The sequence below is a fragment of the Chenopodium album genome, chromosome 10 (genome assembly GCF_948465745.1).
Source record: "Chenopodium album chromosome 10, dcCheAlbu1.1, whole genome shotgun sequence".
Taxonomy (NCBI): Eukaryota; Viridiplantae; Streptophyta; class Magnoliopsida; order Caryophyllales; family Amaranthaceae; genus Chenopodium; species Chenopodium album.
The window spans coordinates 6,539,252-6,555,419 of record NC_137843.1 but is presented as its reverse complement, the minus strand read 5'-3'; the positions used below and the strand labels follow the sequence as shown (position 1 = coordinate 6,555,419).

Genomic DNA, 16,168 nt, shown 5'->3' with positions numbered 1-16,168 from the left:
TCAACTGTACCCTATATGTTAATCCAATGTTAGTAGTTGTGTTAACGGTTCATTACCACACTTTGGAGAGAAATTTCACGCCCAAATTGAGTTAGAGTTATATAAGTAGGTTAACATTTAACATTTTTTTCCAAATTTTTTATTTGCTTTCTCTTCTTTCTTCTAAAAACAACCATTGATATGTCAAGCTCTCGATGTATTTCTTATTCTTTTTTCTCATCCATTTCTTATTACTTCCTATTTATTTACAATTCTAACGTCGAGTTTACGTCAGAGGGTACGGTTGATTAAATAACTTAAGTTGGAGGGCACAACTTGTAATTTTGAAAAAGCATGGACACCTTAGAAACTCAACAACCTTAAGGGCATAGCCGAGAAAAACCCTTTAAAAAAAAAAAAAAAAAAAAAAAAAAAAAAAAGTGTAAAAAGAAATGGGCTTATATCGGCGATAAACTAGGGTACTGAATAAAATTGGGACATCTATAGGTCCAATAAGAGACTGGTCTTATATAATCAAAGCCCATCTATGGATTTACGACTCATTTGTTAAAATCAAAAGACGTGGAAATTACAATGTTATATGCGTAGTACAACACTTGAATACTTGATTTCATTGTTCAATCAAATACGGATTAGAAAATTTTCCACTTTGGTATCCTGAGGTTTGACTTAATTTCTCTTCATTACCCTATGCTAACGGATTTTCAATTTTGGGGATTGAAGAACATTCCATGGTACAAAAAAGCTTACATAAATCTTGAACACAAATTATTTTATGTTTAAAGTTTAACCCTAAAATTCAAAAAAAAAAAAAAAAAAAAAAAACCCTAATATCCATAATAATTATTCATATGATGATTAAGAAAATAAATAGAATTATTGTGTACGAAGTATATGTTACGGAGTATATACCTAACTCAAAATTATTGATCAAATTGTAAAATCCTTATGAGTTAACTTTAAATACCAATCAAGTGTTCAGTCTAGACATTAGCAAGAAGGAACCATGCATTAATTACAATTATAGCCCAAAACTAGTCTGGAAATTCAGCCATATGCATGTGTAAGATATTATCCCTCAATCGATTATGCGATTATTGCAAATATTAGCAGATTTAGCTATAGGTAAATTAACAATAATGTAATAGTCTCTCAAGGATTTTCTTTAGGAGTTACTTCCTCTGTTCTTTTTTACTTGACCTGTTTCTTTTATCACGCGTGCCAATGCAAAACTTTAACGATCAATAACTTAAATTCTCCATAAGTAAAAATTATAAAAAGTTATATATTATGATAGTAGTTATTGAGACGAATCCAAAAAGATCATACATGAATATATTTTTCCTTACATATTATTCACTAAAGACGGTCAAAGGAGGGGTGGTGAATAGTGTAAAAGTCAAAGCGGGTCAAGTAATAAAGAACGGAGGAACTATGCAAGCATAAAATTTTGAAACCAAAACATCAAGTATTTTCTATAAACAAAAGTCAGAATCACCCAAAATATAAAAACTATAATAAAAGAAATAATAAGGAAAAAAAATAATCAAAGAAACCTTAATTACTCTAGCTCTAGTGCTTTAGTACATGGAAGTGAAAATTGCTACTGAAATAAATTAGATATACTCTATTTGAAAAGAATTAAGCCAATAATAAGCCACAATCTTTATTAATTGACTACTAAACTCTTACAATTCATAAATGTAACCAACAAACGTAACTAATAAAACTAAAACTAATAAACAACGTAACAACCCTAACAAATAATAATCAAAACTTCAAAGAATTAATTGAATGATGATTATTGATGAGTAAACTATCCAGAATAAATCTCCATTATACATGAGATCGATTGATCAACAATCTTGGACAAATTAATTAAACTTAATCCTCAAAAGAGAATGTGTGCCCTATTGCAGTTCCAAATACCATGACAGATTTTGCTTTAACAATAACAAAGTGAAGAGCGTTGTTGAACCGAAACGTTGCAACAAGAATGTAATCATCTTCTTGTAACCCATTCTCCTTCTTCAGCCTAGGCCACTCCCGTCTTTTCCCCGACTTCAAAACATACTTAAATCCGGGATCATCCTTGTTGTTGTTGTTGTCATCGTTGTTGTTCTTCTTCTTATTTTTATCAAAATAATTCCATCTACTAAGGGGCATCACGTACACGAACGATCCCATGATGACCTTGACGTTGATATCCGCCTTTTTAAGAAGCTCTTTCTCATCATTTGTTAGAAACGACGCATCAAGTTCTTCTGATGTGAGGGCTAGTCGTGCTTGTTGAGGTGCCATGTCAGATGGAGTCATTCTCTTTTCCATTATTATTTTCAATTCGCTGATATCTTCTTTATTGTATTTTAAATTACGCCTCACATGCTCAATAATTGATGCTTTAGTAGCATCTTTATTATGATCAACAAAACATAATTTATTATTACCACTTTTATTGTTAGGCTTCTTGACCCTCTTCTTCTTAGGTTTGTTGTTGTTGCTCATCACGTGCACGGGGGGTTTAAGCTCGACTTTCGAGGCCTCGGGTTGTTGTGATGAAGATGGTTTGGCAAAGGTAATTTTGAGGTTGTAATTAGGGCTTCTCATAATGTAACACTCTCTTTGTATCTTGGATTTTGGTTCATCATCATCTTCGGAATTAGGTTTTGTTGCATTTGGAGATGAATTTGGTGTTAGTAAGGAAGACAAGGTTGTAGCATTGCTTCGTTTCTTGTTGATCATGGTTGTGGTGGTGTTTTCTTGGGTTTGTGATTTCTCCATTATCGAAATCGATCAAGAATTGAGAGAAGAAAGATGAACAAGAGAGAATGATTTCAAGGGAATGAATTGAATGAAGGTAGCTAAATGCGTAATGAATAAGTATATGTAGGAAAAATGAATCAAGAGTTTGGGATGATTTAGGAGTGAATAAACGTTGTGAGCAAGTTACCTAAAATATCTGTTTTAGTAGTAATATGATAGTTTTTTAGGAAATAAAATCCAAAGATTTTGTACAAAATTTTTAAAAATGATAATTTTATTTTAAGAAATGATTCTAAAAACCTCGATTATGATTGGATGTGTACGAGAGGATATCATCATATCAGGTACGTTGTTTAAGAAGATCAGATACTCTAACATTTTAGGAAACTTATTAATATACTAAGAGTATTATTAGCTAAGCTGAGTTTTGTTTATATAAAATCTGATCTTTTTCAATGTGATGATATGAATATAATTCATCTTTTAAATAATTACTCCCCACAGTTGTAGTCCAAGAATGATAAATTTACAAAATTGGCCACCAAAACTTATGTAATGGCAACTAATCCATATTTAATTGATTTCTTTGTTTATGTACAATAATCTCATTCATATACATATACATATATATTTTTAATTACATCATTTATTTGGAGTTTTACGCTTGTCAATGCAAAATAATGTTATTCATTAACATCTTTGATTTGCTTATAAAAAATAAAAATAAAAAAATACAATTTGAATTGAAAATAACAAATCAAGACTAATTTAATAAGATCCATCCTCTCTATTTAAAAATTGAATTGAAAATAACAAATCAAATTCTCCTAATTTTTACAAGCTTTAATTTGAAAAATCCTTCCCAACCAATTACAAACACTGAATTGAAGTCACAATCAGGTAAACTAAGCTCAATTCTTTTTGTGTCTTGGCAAATAATTTTGGCCGTTTTCTGTAATAAGGGTTTTCTTGACACAATTTAATCATTGGAGGTTTTCTGCAATTAGGGTTCTTGATACAATTTAATTGGGGATTTAGGGCCTGTTCTGTTGACTGAAATGAGCTGAACTGAACTGAATTTATTGGAGCTGAACTGAATATTTTATGAGAGAAGGAAATTAAGAAATGAATTGAATTAAACTATTGGGGTTGGTTTTCAAGGAGATAGGGTTATTTCGAATGGTTGGATCTGGAGGATATACTGAGTTGGTGATGAGCGAGGGTAGTTTTGTGCTTCTGGATGGTGGTTTTAGGGGTTAGAGGTGGTGGTTTTGGGGTCAGAGGGTGGCTTTCGGCGTGGTGGATGTAATTTTATGTAGGTTGTGGTGGTTTAATTTTGTGGTTGGAGGGTGGTTTTCGGCATGGCGGAGGTAATTTCATGTAGGACGTGGTGGTTCTTTGGGGATGAAAGTGATGGTTTAAAAAAAATACTTGGTTTAATGGGTGGTAAAATACTTGGTTTAAAAAAAAAAGGGTGGTAAAATACAACATTTTCTAAAATTAATTTCAATTCAGTAAAAATAAGGTGAAGTAAAACACGGTCTTACGTAGAAATTGATCATGAATTAGAAAGTAATAACAAAAACATAAATCAAGATGAAGCTAATAAGATTTTATACAACTTACAAATTGATTGTAAATTAATATTACCGGATTTAACACTCAAATAAAACAGAAGACAAGCCACGATATTTTTTTTTTAAAAAAAAATTATTATTACTAATTAATGGTACCACTAAATTGTTACAATAATTCAATTCATAACTTCTTGATGCAACTAACCAAGAGTGTAGCTAAATATATAATTCATAATACTTTTAAACATTGTATGAAATTAAACAACCCTAACAAATTAAATAGAGAAAATACAAGTTCATCTTGATGATAAACAAAATTTGTTTATCTAATGGCATTTTCGTAAATAAATCAACAAAAAATCCCAGTCAGCATGACATTTTCGTAAATAAGTCAACATTTGTAGGACCCGCATATTAATAAAAGTTGTTCACTTATTTACAAAAATGTCATGCTGACTGGGATGAATTGTTGATATATTTACGAAATTGCCATTAGATAAACAAATTTTGTTTATCATGAAGATGAATGGGGGCTCCCTCAATTAAATAATAATCAAAACATCTAAGAATTGAATGAGTAAGCTAGCTATCTAATAAGAATTAATTTTGTAACTTGATTCAATAACAGAAATTAAAAAAAACCCTAACAACTAACAAACGTATGTACCTGATAAAACTAAAATTTATAAACAACGTAACATTGTCTTAAATTAAATAAACAACCCTAACAAAGAATAATCAAAGAATTAATTGAATGACGAGTAAACTACCCAGAATAAATCTCCAGCATACATGAGAGTAAACATTGTATGAAATTAATTAAACAACCCTAACAAATAATAATCATAACATCTAAGTAAGCTAATAAGAATTAATTTGGTAACACTTGATTCAATAACAGAAATTAAAGAAACCCTAACAAGTAACAAACGTACCTGATAAAACTAAAACTTATAATAATCAAATAATTAAATAAACAACCCTAACAAATAATAATCAAAGAATTAATTGAATGACGAGTAAACTACCCAGAATAAATCTCCAGCATACATGAGAGTGATCAACAGTCTTGTACAAATTAATTAAACTTAATCCTTGAAAGAGTAATTATGGCCTATTGCAGTTCCAAATACCATGACTGGTTTTCCTTTGATGATGACAAAGTGAAGAGCGTTGTTGCGTCGACACGTTGCAACAAGTATGTAATCATCTTCTTGTAGTCCATTCTCCTTCTTCAGTCTAGGCCACACCCGTCCTTTCCCGGACTTCAAAACATACTTAAATCCGGGATCATCCTCGTTGTTGTTGTTGTCGTCTTTGTCGTTGTCGTTGTTCTTCTTATTTTTATCAAAATAATTCCATCTACCAAGAGGCATCACGTACACGAACGATCCCATGACGACCTTGACGTTGATATCCGCTTGTTTAAGAAGCTCTTTCTCTTGATTTGTTAGAAACGACGCGTCTAGCTTTTTTTCTGAACCTGCCGGGAGGGCTAGTCGTGCCTGTTGAGGTGCCATGTCAGATGGAGTCATTCTCTTTTCCATTATTACTTTGACTTCGCTGATATCTTCTTTATTGCATCCCAAATTACGCGTCACATGCTCGATAATTGAGGCTTTAGTAGCATCATTATTATGATCAACAAAAGATAATTTATTAGCAGGCTTCTTCATCTTCTTCACTTTAGGTTTGTTGATCACTTGCACGGGGGGTTTCGAGGCCTCGGGTTGTTGTTGTTGTTGTTGCTGTTGTTGTTGTGGTGAAGGTGGTTTGGCAAAGGTAATCTTTAAGTTGAAATTAGGGTTTCTCATAATGTAACATTCTCTTTGTATCTTGGATTTTGGTTCATCATCATCTTTGGTGTTTGGATTTGTTGGTAAGGAAGACGAGGTTGTAGCATCATTGTTTCGTTTCTTGTTGATGATGGTGCTGGTGTTCTCTTGGGTTTCATCTGATTTCTCCATCGAAATCGATCGAGAAATTAAGAAGAAGGATGAACAATTAAGGGAGAAAGATTTCAAGGGAATGAAGATTGCGTAGAAACTGAATATGAAAGTAGAGTTTGTGATGATATAGGAAAATATGAAAGTAGAGTTTGGGATGATGTAGGAGTGAACAAATTGAACTTGGTGAGCAAGTATCCTAATTGTAGTAGTAATATGATACGAGTAGTTTTTAGGAAATCAAATCCAAAGATTCTGTTCATAAAAATGATAATCTATCTCATTTTAGGAAACAATATCTAAAAACCTTGATTATGATAGACAGATACTCTAATATTTTAGGACTACGAGTAGTATTAGCTAGCTGAGGTTTGTTTATAAAAAATCTGATCTTTTACAATAATCTTTTACTCAGCCCATTTAAAACCCTTCCTAGATTGTACTTGTATTACCAAAAAAAAAAAAAAAAAAAAAAAAATGTAAGGTTTATTTGAAAGTCATGATCTAATTGTAATTTTATTTTCGGTGCAAATTCTAATTGTATGTTAATACAATGAACACAAATATTTAAAAAAAAAAAAAGCGGGTTTACACTATTTTATTGTGTGGCAAGAAAGAAGAGGAAGAATTTCATTCCCTAAATAATTTCACACGTGACTTTTCCCCAAAATTACTTCTCTCTCCTCATTCTCTTTTATGAACTTTGCTCTATAAGGCCATTGCTGAAAGCTTTCTCTCTCTTCAATTTGCTTTTATTTCACTCTTCAATGCAAATGATGCCATTGCAAGACCCAAACACCTGAACTCCCTGAATTGAGAGTGGGAGCTGGACCTCTAAGAAAGAGATCTTGTCATGGTCGAATTCTGCAGAATAAAGAGATTGATAACAGAAGAGGAGATGACGATCGGAGTTGGAAATTAAGGGTTGATTGAGATGAAATTGGGTGTTTTGATTAAGGAATTCCAGAATTTATAGACGCATTTGAAGCGTACAACTGATTTAATAGGTAATTGTGAGAGAATCTCTGTGATTATCTCAGTCGGAAGTGTCGCCATTGTTGCCGCTCAAGCTCCAGAAGTACAGTCACGCAGACACGCAGTGTTGGAGGCTGCCTAATGGGCGGTGCTCGAACAAGTTTGAATGGGCTTGTTTGAAAATGGCGGTGGTTCAATTTTTGTGGGTGAGTTGGGTTTGTTCGTAAAAATGGAGGTTCTAATTTTGCTGGGTTTCTTCGATTTTGATTTTGATACTTTTTTTTTTTTTTTTTTTGAAAGAATTTTGATTTTGATACTCTGTTTTGCATTTGTAGCTTAATTACTTTTGAAAAAAAAAGGGTCACTTTTGTGAAAAAAAAAAAAGGGTTACTTTTGTGATAAAAAGGGTCACTTTTGTGATAAAAAGGGTCACTTTTGTAAAATAATTATCATTTTTGTGAAAAAAGAAGTTATTTTTGTGAAAAAAGGGTCACTTTTGTAAACATATGAGTCACTTTGTAAAAAATAAAGGGTCACTTTTGTAAGAAAAAAGGGTCATTTTTCGCAAAATGTTCGATGTACAATAAAATTATTGTAAACCGGGGGCATGCAAAAGAAATTGTACAATGAAAGTCCCACCCCCTTACAAAACTCTATTTGTTTATGTATAATTATATTAACTCTATTTTCTATTTTATTGTTTATAATGTGAAGCTCGTGCTATGTACAGTTTGTTTACATTTTATACAACAAATATTTTATATATTTAAATGATAAAATTTACTAGTATTATTTTATTCCTTGTACGTGATTCATCATTTAATATTTTTATTTTAAAGTAAATTATGAATTTGGTCAGTCATTATATTTTAATTAAGATAAAACATCTAATGTCAAAAGATAATATTTAATAATAGTTTATGTGACAGTTTAATTATTTAATTCTAAAAGAAATGACAAATCTCTTATTTAATTGGCTAAAGCGCAAATTCTATAATAAGATATTAAGATGTACTTTCATTAATTTATTGTAAGAAAGATTAAAATTACGTTAAAAGTATTTAAAACTCCATAAAATACAATTAATTTTTCCCTAAAAAAAAAAATATACAATTGATTTTGACTTTTACCACCTCCAAATAACCGCTTATTCTTTTTTACTACCTTCATTAAAAATAAAAAATAAAAGGTTTATTTTCCATTATTTTACTACCTCCAAATAACAATTAATTTATTGGCATGGAAGATCGGGGGAGATGAAGAGGAAATGTTAAAAAAGTGGACCTTACTAATGGATTTATGGACGAAATCCGTTAGTTCGTGGTAAAACCCAATTTTTGGAAATTTTGTTGATGGTGAAATACAACTTTCTTTTATGGAGCTGGTAAAAGTCAAATTTTCCTTAAACTCATTAAAAATTAAAGTTATCCTTACATTTACATAAGTAAAAGTTACCATAAAATTTGTTACTGTAAAAATTATCCACAGATTGAGGGTCTTTTAATAATATTAATGAATGTCTGCCGTATACAAGAGTTATTGAAGCAATTATAACAGAACCATTGTTCAGGAGTTCATGAATATCTATGCATATATTAGCTTCGCCTTCAATCATATGAACATAAAAATTAACAATGAACGAATTTTGAGGCCACAAGAAATCAAGAATCGTGCATAAATTACCAAGAGCGACTCATATCCCAAACCTCTTCGTACCACATTCAGAGCAAAACTTGGAAGTCGGTCTCAAGTACGGAGATCCACATTCATCACAAAACTTTGCGGGACTAGTTGGCTGGAAAAGACGGGAAAAATGGAAAATGGGGGGATAAATCACAGGTAATTAGGAAAAAGTATAGCATATAGAAAGAAGCTGGAATTTCGAAGTCAATAAATCATAAGATTATGCCAACTTCTCAGGAATGCAAAATAGTAATACAGTAACCTTGCAAAAACATAACCCTCAGTCCTCAACTCCTCACTGAACAAAAACTTCTGAAAGGACATGCTCATTAGAAACTGGCTACTGGTTAAAAGGCATCATTGACATTGACATTGACATCGACAATGCTTTCAATCCATATAATTCTCTAAGTAATCTTGAACTTGAAAGTTTATATGCCTCACAAACTTAATGAGGTGACCAAAACATCAGCAAAATGGAGCAGTTAAGATTATATAAACACACTACGAAGCAATTCTCCATCTAAAATACTCCTTTAATCCATTAAAGGTTGGCATGTGTAGAGTCTTGGGAGCCTGAACTCTGAAGCTAGTCCACTCCTTGAATAAGTCCGGAAAATCTGCCATATAGTTCTGATACTCCCTTACAAGATCTTTTTCGTGACTAAGTGTTAGAATCCGCCTCACTAAGCGATTACAAATATCAGCAGATTTAGCTATATGTAATGGTCTCTCACAGAGTTCCTTTAAGAGTTGATGCATGAACTATGAACACAGGTCCTTGGGTATTAACCAAAATACAGCCTCTCACGGAGTTCCTCTAAAGTTAATGCATATGCAAGGGTTTTGTAAGCAATTTAGTGGGGTGGGAGCTGAGGGGGTAACTGCTTAGACTAGTTAGAACTAGACATGAATAATAACACTCCACCCCCATAAGACAGCAACTAGTGAAAGAATTGACTTAAAATTTTGCTTCAGAATAAGATGGAAATATGACTTACGGAAACAGGTATATGAATAGATATAAGAAAACTTACCATCACATGTAAACGACCTACTACATGACTTCCTCCTAGAGACTCTAATGATGCCATGTTCTGAGAAAGAGTCGGAGATTCATGGCCATGAGCAATGTCGGGTAAATGGGAAGATTGCCCACTTTCATGAGTGCAAGCTAAGAGAGTAGCCTGTTGATTCTGGTCAAGAGACTGATGATGATTAAGGATAATGGTATCATATCGTGGCTGGCGAGCCAACGTCACCAAAGAATGTTTGGATGGTGTCTCCTGCTCCCGTGGATTCTGCCATATGCACTTTAGCAGCATTAATCACAGAGGATAAAATAAAATTTAAAAAAATTGTGGTTTTCAGCATAAGACCAAAGCTTGGCATCTTTAATTAACTTATTTTGTATATGAGTTGGATAGTGAAAAGGGGATAAAGTTTCTGAAAGACAGGAAGTACTAACAGATTGCTGTCGGAAAGAAAGGTGTGGTCCTAACTTTTGAGACCAGATACTTGGGTTCAGGAGGTTGGAAGATTATCCTAAAATGGATTTGGCTATTCAGTAGGTCTCACCAGATAGAGAAGAATGATTGTAAGGCCAACAATTTGAGCATATACTGAAGCGTTCATTCTGGACTAGATAATACTCTTATCTTCACATTAGACTCATACTGCCATACCTCACAAACTTTTTCTGTTTGGGTCTTATTTCAGTTAAGCATGACTAACCCACTTTACTGTCTGCTAACAAGTGCTGTAAGTATTTTCGAATACTGGTAATTTTTTTGGTAAATGGATCCCTAACCAATTATCAATAGAAGTTGATAAACATAAACAAAAGGTATGCTAAAGATATCAATATTTAAATCAGAAATTTCCACTCAGAAAATTGACCCACACTGCCTTCCCTTTAGAAAGAGGGATGCTAAAGACACTATCAGCAGACGGGTTTTTAATATAGAACCCAGAAAGTCAAGTTGAGTCAGCATACCTCTGTTGCAGACTGGAACTCGTGGTCACTGTTGCTGTTGTATGACTGAGAAAAGATATATCAAGCTTCATCAACAAGTTTCATATTGTAGAAATAAAACCATATACAGATGAGAATGAGCTTACAAGCAAACCAGGGACAGTCGGTGAAGAGTTTGATAAAGCACGCCTAACTTTATGCCTTGGGTTGTAAAACTTATAGTCCCTAGCTGTAACTGCTATTTCAGTCCGCCCTGTCAAACGCTTGAACCTGTAAGATCCCGAACACTATTTAACATAGATGATAAACCACTTGCACTTTATATAGATGATCATATTTATAGCTTTTCTTTGGAACTTTTTTCTACCGTTAATACACTATCACATATACGAGCTAAGAAGGATTCCAACATACTTTAGAGCATGACATTCATGCAAACTAAAACTGCTGAAATAAGGTGTTCCAAATCTAAACTGCATGGAAGATGCCTCAGATAGTCAAATTTACAGATGTATAATAATATTATTAAATCTTCATAAACTAAGGCACTTCTGACTTTATTTCCAAACGCTCTTTCATCTAAAGATTAGAAAGTTCCAAATGATCTATCAAAGCAAAATAATCACTGTAGTACTACTTGGGCAAGGACATTAATAACTATTTAACATGTGTAACCACAATAGGCTACTACAAGCATGTATAAATGACAGAAACTAACCATTCTGCATCATCAACAGGAACAACAGTTGGTCTCTCAACAATATCTAAGCCATTGGCCACCACAAAACGAACCCTCTTCTCTTCTTGGACAACTAATTCCGGAAACCTAGTCCTTGTTTCGAGAGAAGTAGCCAATTCCCTTCGTTTAAAAGAATAAGAGCCTATGTTCACAGGATGCATAAAATGTTAGACAATAAACTTAATAAGATGAAAGAAACATCCAGATAATGTATACATTTTTTATGAGCATGAAAAAGAATTCTAGACTTACTAGTTTCTCAAGCTGCAAAGTTAGGCTAGTTCAAACACACATAAGATTCTGATTTTTTTAACAGACCAATCCTCTGCCATATAGGCTATAAGACCGACTTTCATATCAAAAATATTACACTTCGGTAAAAATTCTTTTAAAGACATTATAACATAGAAATAAATGTTCGTGCAACAGGAAAGTACATAAAAATATAATAGTAAAACTAAACAAGACTTGCATGAGATAATTCATTAGTGAGGTACAGACCCTTTCCTTAACCAAGAAAAGGTTCATGCGACAGGAAATTACACGTTGATAAAATGTTACAAACTAAACAATAGAGGTATAAGATAATTTATTAATGAGGTACAGACCCCTTCCTTAACCAAGCAAAGGTGGGTACCCATTGGAGGCAGAAAATGAAATTTATGAACAGCCTGGCTGGGCACCGAGACAAGAGCTACATATTTATTTCCCCATAAATATGAGTCAAACAAAATAAAGAGCAAACCATAATATGATTTCATTAGATATACCCTTAGAACTATAGATATTGCAAGGGTCAAAGAACATGCAGCCAGTGGCCAATCACAGCTACCATGCAGTGAAAGGAATACTAAAGAGTAGTAACATCTGATTGGCTTGACTGGGCAATCAGAATTACTCAGATCCAAATAAGTGTAAATTGCTAATATATACCATTTGAATAGGAAAGCAGATGGACAGAGAAATTGCTCATTTGCTACTGAACTATTTTTAAATTTGTGTTTGCTATTCCTGTAAAAGCATCAAACCATTCAGCGACGCTGATGTGAATCAAAGAAGCTAGTTGGTGTCATAGATAAACACTTGTTTAGCAAGGGTCTAGGCAGGACAAAGCCCAAATGCAAGGAAGGGACTGCAGGGTGGGGGGAATCAATTAGCCAGCAACAAGCAGTGTAGGCCCACTGTCTATGGAGTTAAATAAGTACACAATGTTAACCTGGAAGGCTTACAAGCTGAGTTTATATAGTTAGGCATATGTTCTTAATATTATTTAGAAGATGAAGGCTCTGATTCTAGAAACTGTATCCGACCCAAATAATGCCTCTGATATGAATTGTTCAAAATTAATCTATTTTGTTATCTCACACTAATTCACTTGATTTTTATTTTTTTCTTTTTTCTTTTTTCTTCTTTTTTATGCTATCCCTTACTAAAAAACAATGAAGAGATAAGCCAACAAAAAAAGCTAAAACATGCTACCTGTTTTAGGAAATTTCTGAGTCAACTTTCTGTAGAGCCCGCCAGATGCTTCTAGAGCTACTCCAATAGTCTTTTCACGCAAACCATTTAATAAAGCAACTCTCATGTTCGCTTCACTCACCAGAGTTTCGTACAAATTAGCCACGTACATCAGCGGCAAAACAAACCTTGGATCTCCTTCATATTGAACTTCAGCAGACTTTCTCTTGTTTGATTTATCACCTCCAGGCTCAACAATATTATCAATATAAGCACCCGGCTTCTCAATAGTATGATGTGTGATAAAATTATCCACAACAATTTGCAAGAATCTTGCCCTTGCAGTTTCAATTGGCAAAACATCTAATACAAATGTAATTCATATAAAGTTGATTGAGCAAGTGAAGAAAAAAGCACTATAAAGATGCAAATGCTGAAGCAAACTAAGACATATACAAGCATGTAATATGGTAAGATTTACCCTTTGCTGTTAAGGCATGACAGGAATTTCTTAGAGACCCACTACTTTCTAGACTAGATCGATCATCTTCAACAACAATGTTAGGAATCTGAATTGGGGTCTTGTATACCTCATCCAAGCAATCCTGGATAAACACAGAAAGGCAAATCAAACATAAAATTGAAAACTCATCGATGAACATTAAAAATCGAGTCAAGATTCAACCTTTAAACCCTCTATCCACAGTTTCAAAAGGGTCAGCTACTCAGCTCATACAAGTATACAACAAAATCCACAACAATTAATCATTACATGTTCCAAAATTCTATACATTTTGGACCAAATAAACATTAATTGAACAAAAATTCATAATTAAAATTTTAATCTTTATCCCCTGCTTTAACATTAACTTATGGCAAGTAAAGTCACAGTTCCCACAAAACACCATATTTTTTGTGACCCAACTTTTTCCCTACTCTCTCTGAAACATTCCAGTAAATCAAAAAATAACCCAGAAAATTCTGTCAAATAATTACATGTAACATACACAAAGACAATCACAATATAAATAGCGGTTAATCAAAAGAATAACCCAATAAATTCAATCATAAAACAAATAATTAACCCAAAAAATAGAACTTACAATATTATTAGAGCCCTCATCATGATCTAAACTATCTTCAGTAATTGCATCACGATCACCGATGCTAATTCTGTCGATTTCGCCGTCTTTTTTAACTTCATCTAAATTTCTCCCATCAATGTAAGAATCTACTGATCTTAAATTGATATTATTATTAACATTATTGATGTTATTTTCATCATTATCAATGCTACTATGATTATGAATTGGAACCCTAGATTCCATATCCCTTTTGTAATTCTACAATCCCATCAATTATCTCACCTCAAATACCCAAACCCATGATTTTTATTTGGATTTTCAGCTTTATTTCTGATCAAATTCTGTAAAAAAAATGAATTGGATAATCGAATTTTGAAGTATATTTTCCCGCCAGAAGAAGACGGAAAAGGGTTTTTATTTTTTATTTGATTGAAATTAACGGATATACAGACTGAGAAGAGTGAGGAGAGAGAAAATGGAGGTCGATGAGAGTGAAGGGGGTGACCGGAGCTAAGACCATACCAGTTGTATAAACAACGAAGGAGAAATTGGGAAAATTCCCAAACCTAATTCCGGTTTTTCCAAACCGGTTGATTGTGTAATTTTTAGGATGAACTAATTTTTTATTTTTGTTTTTTCAAAATTGATAAAATCTACGGAGTAAATTAAAAAGTGTAAAAAATAAAAATAATTTGTTTATACGTGACCGTGGTTAGGTTTTACAAATAATTACGGAGTAGCTGTTTATTAGAGATGATCAATGGATTGAAGGTAGGTTGGGTGATGTTTCATCCGCCTCCATCCACCAACGATCCATCCTTTACTCGATCCATCCATCACGTAATTTTCCTTCATCTAGATTTGATCCATCCATCACCTAATTTTCCATGACGGATGGATCAGGTGATAATTCGAGTGAAATAAATATATAAATACAACTTTGCATTTTCATAAATAAAATTAAGCTTAGAAAAAAAAAAGTGATCTATTTATTAAAACTTTGATACATCCTTTCTAATACTTGTTCCTTTTTACTAAATCAAAAACAAATGTCAATTCCTAATATTACAATAGACATTTTTTTAAAAAATATTTATTTTAAATTTTTTTATGTACGAATTTAACGGGTGGATGGATGGATCGGATGATGGGTTGGATGTATCATCATCCGAATCTGACCCGATCCGTCACCCGAGCCATCCATCAGTCACCCGCTTAAGTTTGGGTTTTCATCCATATATTTGGATCTAGTGGATGGCTATCCATCGGGTTTGGATGATACTGCCACTTCTATTGTTTATGAGATCTGACAAGCGACAACTCGTGATAGAGTGGATTTGATTTGAGACCAAGCTTGAATCGCGATATTGGCAACCTGAGTTGAGTTGTCGATAGTTATTACCACATGTGGCAAATCGCGAATTATTCAAGTTCAACTTGAACAAAACTTAGCTCTAGTTGTTTCGTCTCTGAGACAAAACTTTTTATAATTGTGATGTTGGCCAGATGAGTTGATTTATTCCATCATTGAGTATGGTGTATAGTAAAGGCAATAAATCTATTTTTAATCTATTTACTCTAACAATGTTACTAAGACCAATAATAGTTGGCTTAAGTGGTAAGCAACTTGATGTCGGTTAAGTAATGTCTTGAGTTCGAGCCTCACCGAATACAGAGAACTATTATTAGGAGACTCACCCACCAAAAGCCAAAGTGTATAACTTGGATCAGATCCGGACGTAGTTGGAGCTAAGCTCTAGTGAATCGGATGGGGCAAACTCTAACAATCTTAATGTTAAGATGGAAAAAAATCACAACAACCTCATGATCGATTTAGTCATGAAATTAACTCAATAAAACCTTGACTTAACTTGAGTTCAACTCAAAATTTTAGTAAGTTCACTACAAGAAAATAACCTTTTCGTAGCGATTATTTTAACCTTTAGTATCGATTGTAAGTGCAACAA

The 16,168-nt window shown here is 33.0% G+C and overlaps 1 protein-coding gene across 1 annotated transcript; it reads right to left on the bottom strand.

Annotated features, from left to right (window-relative positions):
• Positions 1 to 8,697: 8,697 nt before the first annotated feature.
• Positions 8,698 to 14,757, bottom strand: LOC145563325 (uncharacterized protein At2g02148-like). The gene is made up of 8 exons (XM_081623769.1): positions 14,220 to 14,757; positions 13,598 to 13,721; positions 13,138 to 13,479; positions 11,638 to 11,800; positions 11,066 to 11,189; positions 10,941 to 10,985; positions 9,982 to 10,245; positions 8,698 to 9,056 (listed from the first exon to the last, which is right to left on the bottom strand). The coding sequence occupies exons 1-8, from the start codon at positions 14,442 to 14,444 to the stop codon at positions 8,955 to 8,957; spliced, it is 1,389 nt and encodes a 462-aa protein (XP_081479895.1). The 5' UTR covers positions 14,445 to 14,757; the 3' UTR covers positions 8,698 to 8,954.
• Positions 14,758 to 16,168: the final 1,411 nt, after the last annotated feature.

Coding starts and splice junctions, on each gene's coding strand:
- LOC145563325 (XM_081623769.1), bottom strand. CDS start 14,444: ATGGAATCTAGGGTTCCAATTCATAATCATAGTAGCATTGATAATGAT. Junction 13,480..13,597: donor TCATGCCTTAACAGCAAAGG/GTAAATCTTACC, acceptor CATTTGTATTAG/ATGTTTTGCCAATTGAAACT. Junction 10,246..10,940: donor AGTTCCAGTCTGCAACAGAG/GTATGCTGACTC, acceptor TGCATATGGCAG/AATCCACGGGAGCAGGAGAC.